Source organism: Gymnogyps californianus, chromosome 3 (genome assembly GCF_018139145.2).
Source record: "Gymnogyps californianus isolate 813 chromosome 3, ASM1813914v2, whole genome shotgun sequence".
NCBI classification, from domain to species: Eukaryota; Metazoa; Chordata; class Aves; order Accipitriformes; family Cathartidae; genus Gymnogyps; species Gymnogyps californianus.
This window is the reverse complement of record NC_059473.1, coordinates 63,577,505-63,589,573: the sequence shown is the minus strand read 5'-3', so window position 1 is coordinate 63,589,573 and position 12,069 is coordinate 63,577,505. Positions and strand designations below refer to the sequence as shown.

The 12,069-nt window shown below is 40.0% G+C and overlaps 1 protein-coding gene across 1 annotated transcript in view; it reads right to left on the bottom strand.

Annotated features, from left to right (window-relative positions):
• The window catches only part of MAP3K5 (mitogen-activated protein kinase kinase kinase 5), a 107,888-nt gene that overhangs the window by 37,074 nt on the left and 58,745 nt on the right, over positions 1-12,069 (bottom strand). Inside the window, 3 exon segments of the mRNA XM_050893316.1 lie at positions 2,491-2,598; positions 5,512-5,665; positions 7,802-7,961. Coding sequence (XP_050749273.1) covers positions 2,491-2,598; positions 5,512-5,665; positions 7,802-7,961 — 422 coding nt within the window.

The window sequence follows — 12,069 nt, the reverse complement described above, 5'->3', positions numbered from 1 at the left end:
AGTCATATTGCTCTATGCTTACGTTCTAATAAAACTTTACTGTAGGAAACAGAAGCCTTTTGTATCTTCTAATGAAAACATTCTCCTTTCAGGAAAAGGTGGAACTACACCACCTCAAAGTCCTGGCACCCTTGGGATCCCACCACAATGAGCAACATATTTGAAGAACCTCTGCTTTTGAGAGCTGAATTTCATTTGGCATTTTAGTGACCTGAGCAATTAAAAGGCACGGAGACATTTCTTGCTGAGAGGCAATTTATAGTATAAGGGCATACTGTCAAACACAAACATAATCAAATGTATTCCAAAAGAAGACATGAAAATGTGTAGCTTATACAACATTTCATGAATAGTGAAATATACAGAAGTCAGAACAGATACACTGCCAAAATAGTTGCACAATGTGCAGGAAATGATAGAGGAAATTATTCTCCCAGCTACAACAGCTTTCTATAAGGCTTCCTACGTTAATTTTCTCCTCCTCTGTAATTCTTTCCTTCCTGCTCAAATCACATTAAAGGTTGTGATGCTAATATAAAATGCCTAACACAACATACCAAAAATACAAGCAAACATCTTTCTCAAAGCAAAGCTTCACAATATTATAATTGTAAAGTACAAAATGGTAACTCCAGTACCTCTTCAATGTTAAATTGGGGAAGGGTTTCTCCAGTGGGGTACAGGGACAGGAGAATAGCCTGATATTAAGAAAAGGTGGGATTGCATCTTGAAGTGGTGGTACTAACTGATGGTAGTATGAAGTGTTTGTGAAACTACTATTCGAGTTGCCTGGTTCTCTTGCATGAAGAAAGATCACCAACTCAATCCCTCTGTTAATAAGGAGGGTGTATCTGCACTATCTTTTACTCTTCCCTCCATATACAAACTCTGCCACTTTCCAGTTTTCCATGCTTGGAAACTCTCTTCAGAGCTTAGTTATTGATACTTGTCCAATTCCCACTATTGGGAATAATCTAAAAATCTAAGTAAGTTAAAATACACGTCCTGACAGGAAGAAATGCTCAAGAAGCATAACAAGCAGCTTAAGTATTGTGGGTTTTACCTGTCATCTATGTGCAACTAATCTTTCAGATTCATACATCTTCTATTTACCACACAAAGTTCTCAGGCAATGAAATAATATAAAAGTTATGTCCCTCAGGATCTTGCCAAGTTTTGAATACATTGGAGTAAATATATCAGGCGTGCTATCCAAATTCAGCATCTGTTCTTTGGTTAGGCAAAAAACCACCAACCACCCAAAACAAAACTCAAAGTGGATTCTGAAGCCAACGCAAAATAGAGACAGGCTGTTCTATTTCAAACTTGCAAACAGCACTGCTGCATTCCTCTAACCCCATGCGGAAAGGGCTGCTAAAATTAGCAAGGCAAAGGTAACATGCATTCTACAAAATATAATGCTATCTGATTTTTATAGGCATTTCTTTATGTCAAACTTGGCATTATTAAAGGCATAAATGTTAAGATATGCTGCTAAAAAGCCACAGAAAAAGAAGAGGCCACGTTATTTATCCTGGTATTGACCGTCATTTGCCTATTTATTACAAAATTGCCAGCTGCAGGCTCCACTGAGTTCCAGTTTGGATTTGAAACAGAAATTCCGTTTCTTTGTGCATGAAAGGAAGTTCATACACTTTGTAACTCACAATTCTTATTCTTAGAGCACTGATTCAATTTTGGAAAATAAGTAGAGCCATTAATTTATGAGCCAAAATGAACTGAAATCTGAAGTGTGAGCTGGGAAAGCTCTGACAGACCTATGGTAGGTAGATTGAAATTGGACAGTTGAAGAAGTTTCCAAACTCAGCTGTCCAACCTGCCCTTGCAGTAGGGATAGGTGGTCTTTGCTTGTTCATCAGCCCCTAAAATGGGGGCTTTCCCAGCTTTTTCAATTTCTAGACCTTCTGAGCATCCACCTATCCTTCTGCCTAATACTTCTTTGGCTTTTGATTGATTCTGCTCCTATTTTAAGACACCAGTCTTTATTACTTTCATATTAAAGGAGTATTTACTGTAGCTGACAAGCAATACTGCAAGTACAGGAAGCAGAGAGTTCTGTTTGTATAAGTAATTTTATGCTACATTATTTGTATGATGACAGTATATTGTAAATTACTTATGAAATCTTAAGCAACAGACTTGTTGTATCTTATACACCGGTTTAAAACAACCTGAAAGAAGATGCAAGCTATTTTAAAAAACGATAGAGACAAAAGATCCATTGAACAACAGGACAAACTTAAAGAAAAAATTAAGAATGCCATATTAAAAAAAAAAAAAAAAGGCATGCCAATATATGTCCACAGCATCTTCCTGTGTGTTACTAAAACACTTTTCTCCTTTGCAGAATCCATCATTAGATGCAACTGTTTACATGTTATATGCCTTATGTACCATGCATACTTTTAAATTGTGTAAATTTTAAATGTAAATTTAAAAGTTACAACTACAGACAACATCATGGTATACCTTGTCATCAGGCAGCACATGCCAGATAGATACAGTCTTCTCCTCGGCTTCACTGTTGATGGAGAGATATGAGGGCTGATAGATTTTTGTTGGTTCTAATATTAAAACCTTGTAGAAAAAATAATTTTTAAGAGTTAGTACAAAATATGTAGAACTTTAAAAAGTATTAAAATCTGTTAAAACTATTTCAGTAGTTATACAATAGCAGGAAAAACAGGGGAAAGAATGAAAGGTGAAATTTTAGGTACTGGGCTAGTTTAGTATGGCTGACAGTAACTTAAGATTAAAAAAAGCCAATTTTAATTTAGTTTTTTATATAAGGCTATTATGTGTCAATTGGTAGCACATATCATAATTTTCCAAATGATTTCTCTGACAACTATCAGATTTTGAAATCTTTCTGTCACAATTTGTTCTCTTGCAATGCCATTCAAGGACGTCCATCTCCCACATGGACAGGGTTCACTGTATACCTTTATCGTCTTTTGGTAGAAGCGTATTTGGGTAAATCAGAAAAACACATCAACCTAGAGCTAGACTGAACTGCTTTTGATTTAGACCACTGAACTGTAGCCACCAGATCAAATGACTTTCTCAAAAGCAACAAGAACCACTGCAAGAGGCTGACAGCTAAAGATTATAGAAAATTTCCTGGAATAAGTGAAACAAAAACTAGAACCATCATGTAAAAGAGATAGGATGCAACGCAGCAAGATTTAGTCTAACATAACCACTTAGTAAATGAAGCCAGCCACTCTGCCACTTTAATAACGTTCTCCCAGAATTACTTCCAGCTCTTTAAAGCTTCCATCATGCTTTAAAAGGAAAAAGTCAACAAAAGTTTGGATATTTGAAGAAGTGTGGTTTCTCATTAGAGCTATTTATTTATTTTAGATTTTCAGCGGTTAAAACTGATGTCTAAACCACCAAATCTGTATTGCCTGTGTTGAAGGTATTCTCATTCTTCAGAATGTAAAGTATTGTTATTAATTCAAGAAAAAGCTACTCTCTTCCACTGCAGCATGCATAGGAAGACTTCTAGCCCTCAGTGTTTAGCTGAAAGACATTTCTAAAATAGGACTAAGTTAAAGATGGTTAACAAACTGATAATCTCCTTCCTTTCTTCTGCCCTTCCCTCTCCCATAAAAGCTCCAGTCAAACATCATCTTCAAAATATGCAAGAAAAAAAATTTCTCATTTGAAAATTTGTTGAGTTCAAAGAATTGCTTTAGGAAATAATGATTGACTGGGGCAACTTGGTCTACATCTATTTAAAAAAAATACATCAACACCTAAGCAGAAAGTCTTGGAAACAGCCATGGCTTAGGAGTCAAATCTAAGCCATATCACCTCCTACAGAGTCAATGCGCACACAGATACACTGGAAGAAGTGCAAGGCCAAATTTTGGAAAGTACCTAGGCATTTAACTCTGTAAATGATGACCAGCGGGATTTCATAGGTGACGCTTGGCATCTCCAGACACTTATAACTTCTAAAATGTAGTTTAGACTATTTCACAAATTGGGGTCTTTAGCCTACAGCAAGTTACCCACATGCTGTGTCATTTCTTCCTCTAAATGCCGAAAAGAAGATGATGACATTGATGCTACCAGTTGAGAGAGTAACTCACAGCTAAGCTAGTACCAATGGACAGTGAAGTCCTTAAGTTCAAGCTCTGAGAACAGTTCACAATAAGGAAATCTGCAAAAAACTTCTTGCAGAATAAATTATTTGCAAGAATCTGGGAGAAGGGAAGGAAAATAAAGTTACTATGTTTCATTTTGTTGACTTGTTGAACGGTGTGATTTTCCTTCTGAATAGGCACAAACAGAATTTTGGTATTACGAGAGATCATGTATGTCTGTCTGCAACACCAGACTAGTTTCCTGTACAACACAATCAAATTATGTGGTCACTGGGTTTATCTTTTGGCTCATGCTATTGTAACGATCAGTTTTGGTTTGTCTCTTAATATTAATAAAAATCCAAACCATTTGACTTGGACAGTTTTGTAAGTCAGAGCCTATTTTAAGTATCTAATTGAGCCATTTCATCATTAAAAATCTAAAACCAACATGGCCTTGTCTTTTACAAAAAACAGAGGATTCAAAATATCTTTTGCTTCCCTGCAAGACTTTACACCCATTCTCCTCGGAGAAGGAGAACCAGACTCCCCAGAGAGCCTCATGTTGCTTTCACTTTACTGCCTCAAGCTGTTGCTGTTCAACGCTAGAGTCTTCCTTATGGTTTATTACGCCATCTACACACGGAAGCCAAAAGAACTGTACAAAACAACCAGTATGCACTTCAAGTATCTGGGAGGCAATAGCAACTGCTATTTAAAACAAAAAGCTATATTTGCTAATGGTTAGCTGAAAGGAATACCCAAGACATTATTTCCTGTACATATACAGTTAATATGTACAGGGAACAAAGAGCTTTTTACAGTATACTTTTAGGAAAACACCAGGGTATCTAATAAAAATTTTCAGCAAAATGTTTGTGGAAGAAATCACAGAAGTATATATATACTTATAGTGCAAAGTTGTTGAAACACATCGTCTAGTAGCTGGAACAACAGATTTCTGACTGCTTGGGCTGAATTTTAACCTCTAACAGAGTACAGGCTTAATTGGCGGTAGGGTACACAAAGCCTGCTGAGCTAGAAAGAGACTGAAATTAAATATCTTTTCTTCAAAACACAATATAGTTACTATATTATCACCTGGAATACACTGCAAAGGTTTGCTTTAGAAGTATACCCACTGGTAGCAAACACTAAATAGCAAAGTTCTATCTTGACTTTTTTCCTCATTACTTTCATACAGAACACACTGTGCAATCCCGTTGTAGTCACATGCAATCAATTAAAACCAATCTAATAGGCAGGCCAAATAAATTTCTTCTGGACAAGCAGTTTATTGTCTGGCAACCTAAAAACAAGCAGTGTTTTGTGCTCATTTCCTTCATGTCACAATTTATTAAAAAGAACCCAAACCAACAACAAAACAACCACTTACTGGAAATCGAACTACAGACACATCTGTCTTTGTGGCTTCAACAAGGAAGTCCATCCAGAAGTCCACAAGTTCCTGTTTGGCCATATGTTGTTCTGGAGTCAGTTTCTTAAAATGCTGATATATCAAAATAGTCTCTACAATAGACTTCAGGTACCTGTGATCATCAAGCATACACAGATAGTAAATTTAATACAGTTTGTAAATAATAATGTCTCTACCTTTAATCACAACTGAAGCATTCACCATTGCAACACCAAGGCAGCCGGTAAGATTCTGGTTCTCTAGGATTGCTTTTAATAATAACAATTCCTCATTTAGAACTGGAAACGTAGCTGCTATATTAGTAACCTGAAATACAAATGAGTTCTGGGACACTCCTTCCTGCATATATTCCTGATTCCATATACTGTCCCCTGTTCTAACCACGAAAGCTTCATGAAATAGCTAAATCCTCTACCTATGGACCAAACTGAGCCCACGTCAAACTTGTTTCAGTAGTGACCAACCTCAAATAAAAACTCAGGTGAGAAGTCCACTAGTTTAACTTTCTACACTGTTCTGTCTTCTGTATCGTATCAGCATTGGCAGTTGTTCAACAGAGATTTCTAAAACATGACGCTTCTGGAATTGATTATCCTATAAAGATGACAACAGCTATGCTAAGCAGCCTTGTGGCATTGCTAGGGAAGGACAACAGCAGTGCTGAACGTCTCCCCTAAATGCAGCTCATCCCTCTCTCTACTTTCTGGAGCTGATTTATGGGGCTCCTCATAATACTGCCTTCTCTCAGCATTTTTGAAAAAAGTTGTAAACATAATCTTATGCAATTTTTACGAATACTACAACATTGAGATATACATGCTTAACGAGGATTTATCACAGCTATCACCTTATCGCAATTAGACTATTCATGGAAACTTTGTTTCCAGGCTTATGACAAGAAGGTATAATGTAAACTCAGAGGGCCTTTTGGGAACAGTTCCATAGCTGTGCATTTTCCAATCATCCTTCTTAGGCCATGGGGATATCCGGCTTAAGGTACTGTATCTACTCCCTCTTGCACCAAGTGGGCTCTGCTGAACAGCAGGCAACAGACTGGGAAGGAATTGCTCCCAGGAGAAATCCTTCCTGAAGCACAAATGTGAGTGCTGTATTTTCAGAGTTTAATCCACAGACTTAAACCCCAAAGGCACTGGTACATAAAATCCTGACAACCAGGCATTCATAAACTCCAGAAAACTCTACCAGGAGACTTCCAGAGACTCCTATCCAGCTTCTCAGTAAAACATGCAGATAGTAAAAATGGAAAACCTTGCAGATAAATACACTGTAAACAGCATTTATAAAATATTTGGTCAGAAAATTAGAGTTCTCAATTTTGACAGTTTCCTATGTTATGTCAATATAGAAGTTTAGCATTTCCATATTTTAGCACGCATACATACATTCCCCTCTGATCAGCTTTCGGAGACACTTTCTAGCCTTTATAAAAAGAAAAAAATACATAGGCTGCGATATATGCACTCTTTCAATTGGCAGAGTGACAACTTTTTTAGTCAGAAAGGAGTCTTGGTTCTCCCCAGCTAACAGGATCCCAGCCCTTGATGAGTAGGTGACCAGTCCTTACTTGCTGCCTGTATCCAAAGCAGAACAGGTGCCGGGAGCCTGCTGTCAGAGCACATATCTCTCAGCCTTTGCATAACAGATGTTGAGTCTACAGGGTTGTCTTTAACCCTAGATTTATAACATTTGTTAATTGGACTTTAATCTGCATTCTTCTCAACCATAATGAGATGCAACTTGCACCATACAGCTCATTCGTGTTCAAGTTCCTAAAACAGCTGGTATGTGCAATAACCATCACAGCGTTCCAAGGTATATCCATGCCTCTCTAGCCAAGCTGTCTGCATTCCCCAAAACTTTCAGGCAGTTATGACTAAATCCACATGCCACTACCACTTCTCTTCAGCAACGTAACTGCTGAAGTACGGTGCCTACAAGCAACTCCTCCTTTCCCCCTTGCCCTCAGAAGGGCCTGGAGCCAATGGTGAATCTGCTCTTCTCAAACATCAAATTCAAGACTCATATCAAATCTATTCCTGAATAAGGGCAAAAGGGGAAGAGCGTCCTTTGTCTGGGTAAAAGTGCAGTGAAACAACACACAGACAGCAAAATCTGTTAAAAAACCAAAACCAATCTCCTGTCAGCTAAATACGATGCTGAACATGAAGCTGAAGGAGTCCAATGTTTTAATACATAGCAATGTACATGATCTTGTTTATCACCTTACCATGCTGGTGCCTTTAGCTTAAACAGCTTTTCTGAAGCCTGGATCACTCTTATATGGTCATTAGCCAACATACTGGCCCCCAAGAAAGATCCCACTTCCCAATAGCTCTGCAGTTTCTCCAAGCTCCCCTTTTTACCAAGTAGGCTGCTGATCTTTACTCCTGTAGTAAAAAGAATAATAGGTCACAGGAATGTATTAATGCAGTTTTAAAATAACCATTTCCCTGATTTGAAATCTATTAATTGCTTAAATTACTGTAGCCTCTCCATTTCAATGAAGTAAGATGGAAATCATACTTACCAGTTAGTGTTATATGCCTTCCAAACACCCTAAGCAGTAGCAGATTTTTTCCCCTCCCCCTCTTCCTAAAGGCTTCTCAAGAAAGGAACTTTAAGACATCACTGTCAGGACAAGGCCACAGTCAGATTACCTACGTTCTTGCATGGACCTCATCTGTAAAGGTAAATTGGGGCCTTAGGCTACACAACATAGCTGTAAAAACTTAACAGATGCTGAGTAAGGCACCTATTATGTTTTTTTCTGCTTTGTTTTTTTGACTTACAAGCCCCAAGCCCCAAACTTACCTTTATAGACAAGGTCCCATGCAGAAGGAACAGATGATCCACTGGGCTTCTTCCAGCAGTGATGTTCTTTTAATTGCCGCAAGTCCTACCCCAATGAAAGACATCTATTAATATTCATAAGTCCCTCAGCAACTGAAGACTATGGAGAGCCTCAGGTTTTAGTTTGACTTGCTAAGTTTTCTGAGAACTACAAGTTTCTCTGTGGCCTTCAGGATGATTTCTAGTTCATATTAGCTGCTACATATTTACAGCTAACATGAGATACGCTACACCATCCCCCGCAAGTAAAACAATTTGCAGCTTACAAGACAAGCCTCTTCACCACCATAGTCTTTTATTCACTTTTCCCACACTACTCCACTATGACAGTTTCCCTCCCACATCATCTTCCGTCATCCTTGATATTAAGGCTGAGTATTCACAAGAAATTTCAATGCAACTGTTGATCTTCATTTTTTCCTTAACCCTCCTTAAGTAGCTAGCAGACTAAACTTCATGTTGGAAGCAGCAAAAAATCTTATCAAAATGGATATCATTACATTAGCTACATTTCAGTCTACAAAATTCATCTTGTTTTCTCATGTTGTTCACATTTTTATGTTATCAACATCAGACAATAGATGTTTTTAAAATGTAAAATAGTATCCAAGTGGTCTATAGCCTATTTCACATCTATATTTCGCACTTTGTGCTCTCTTGCTAACAAGAAATTGTCATGCTTGAGTAACATACAGAACAAAATAATACTTAAATCATATAAAAACATTATTTGCTTCTTGGGAAAGAAGTTTGTTTAGTTATTCCTGAAGAAAAAAAAAATGCAATAGATTTTACAAAATATCTCAGATCTACCAGAGACATGACGCAATGTACATCACCTCCATCAACTCCACAATGTACAGCGGTGACCATCTCTATGTATCCCAGCTCTGCAAGGCTTTAAGCTAGGGTGCTTGTATTGGGTTTGTGTGGCCAGGTTTTGGTAGCGGGGGGGCTACAGGGGTGGCTTCTGTGAGAAGCTGCCAGAAGCTTCCCCCATGTCCGATGGAGCCAGTGCCAGCCGGCTCCAAGATAGACCCGCCACTGGCCAAGGCTGAGCCCATCGCCGACAGTGGTAGCGCCTCTGGGATAACATATTAAGAAGGGGAAAAGTTGCTGCGCAGCAGCAATTGCAGCCAGAGAGAGGAGTGAGAAGATGTGAGAGAAACAACTCTGCAGACACCAAGGCCAGTGAAGAAGGAGGGGGAAGAGGTGCTCCAGGCACCAGAGCAAAGATTCCCCTGCAGCCCGTAGTGAAGACCATGGTGAGGCAGGCTGTCCCCTGCAGCCCATGGAGGTCCATGGTGGAGCAGATATCCACCTGCACCCCATGGAGGACCCCACGCTGGAGCAGGTGGAGGCCCGAAGGAGGCTGTGACCCCGTGGGAAGCCCACACTGGAGCAGGCTCCTGGCAGGACCTGTGGACCCGTGGAGAGAGGAGCCCACGCTGGAGCAGGTTTGCTGGCAGGACTTGTGACCCCATGGAAGGGACCCACGCTGGAGCAGTTCGTGAAGAGCTGTAGCCCGTGGGAAGGACTCACGTTGGAGAAGTTTGTGGAGGACTGTCTCCCGTGGGAGGGACCCATGCTGGAGCAGGGAGGAGTGTGAGGAGTCCTCCCCCTGAGGAGGAAGGAGCGGCAGAGACAACATGTGATGAACTGACTGCAACCCCCATTCCCCATCCCCCTGTGCCGCTGCAGGGGAGGAGGGAGAGAATTCGGGAGTAAAATTAAGCCCAGGAAGAAGGGAGGGGTGGGGGAAGGTGTTTGTAAGCTTTGGTCTTATTTCCTTATTATCCTACTCTGATTTGACTAGTAATAAATTAAATTAATTTCCACCCTGCCCCCCCTCCCCCCCAAGTCGAGTCTGTTTTGCCTGTGACGGTAATTGCTGAGTGATGTCTCCCTGTCCTTATCTCGACCCACGAGCCTTTTGTTATATTTTCTCTCCCCTGTCCAGCTGAGGAGGGGAGTGATAGAGCAGCTTTGGCGGGCACCTGGCATCCAGCCAGGGTTAGGCCACCACAGTGCTATATACACGCACATTGTCAAGGGACCACTTGAGGATGTACACCTACACTTGTCGGTGTAGGATAGGAAGGGGGAATTTGTGTTAAATGTGTTCAACTTCAATTGGGTTCTAGAAACCAAAACCTACACGCTATCCACACACAGTAAAAGGAAAAAATTAATCCCCCCCAAGACCTAAAGTAACACTACTCAGCAATATCATCAAAGGCTGAAGGGCTCTGCTAGATTGTCTAAAACATTTGCACGCACATGACAGCAACACAGAAGAGCAGATAGACACCTACGAACTTCCACAGGCTTTGAATGTGACCTCATCACTATGGAAGTAAGGAATTGGTATCACAGGGATACATGAATCATTTCAGATGGGTATATCTTTGCTGGGAGGAAGGGGAAAGGGAGTAATTTAGCTGTGCGGAGGGCCTTCACTGAGTACTGGGCAATGGCACTCACAGTTGCAGTGACCGCTGACAAGCTATCACAAGCTATTTGTCACAGCAAGCAGCAGCACTGGTCTCTGGTTCACAGGCTTACATACTCTGCCATGCTTCATTGCGCCTGCAGGAACCCACCCATCATGACCCTCCAGTGCTCCAGACGTGGGAACAGAGCCAAAGCAAGGTAAATACTGAGTGTGTGGTTTTGATGGAAAGTACAGCTCACACGGGGAGGGACTGGGATTACTGGTGTGGCAAGGAGAAGTGTTTGTTAGGAGAGTAAGACTGGTGATAGCAAGGATTTTGAGTCCCAGCTCATGGAATAAGGGAGAGCTATAGGAAGATGGTGGGAGAAAGGATGGATGTGTAGCAGCAAAGATATCTGAGGACACCAAGTTTGGGAATCATTACTGTTATGTAGCCTGGGTGAACTGGAAGTTTTACCCAAGTATTCTGTGAAGTGGATCCTATTACCTTAGAGAAGACAACATCAGCCTCTCATCAAATTCTTCTGCGAAAGATGAGATAGTCAGTGCTAAAACTCACTCTAGTTTGCTGACCTTCCTCTACAAAGCTCATCTACAAACTCAGTTATCCCTGAAAGGCAAGTTGGAAAAATGCAGTTGCAGTGTGGAGACATTAGCAATAGGTTCAAAAGACTATAACTCTAATTTATAGAGGTGGGTTTTTTTTGTTTTGTTTTCCAGTGGGTTTGGTCTTTTTTTGGGGGTGGGGGAACAAAAAAACTTTTCTATGCAAACATGTAAAGTGAACACCTTCATGAATTTCACTCTGAGTTTGTGCTCTCCTCGTATAATTTCTCTTCCCTAGTTTATTTTCATTTCACCATCTTCAAAAGTTTTTTGAGAGTATAAGAAAATCCGGGCAAAGTCAAGACATTCTCTCCTTCCATGATAAACTTGGCATTCACAGGGGGAGAAAAAAAACAAACAAAAACAAAAACGCAGCAGCTGAATTCCAGTATATTTCATCAAAAATATTTTGCTTAAAAATAAATGAGCCAAAATAGAGGAACCATTAATGCCAGAAAAGCCATTGTTTTTATAACACCAAGAATATACCCACAGCTTGTGAAGAAAATAAGATACAGAAGTAGATATTACCAGTTAAATATTACTGTGAAGGCTTTATAAATAAACTGCTTTCCTTGCTCAAA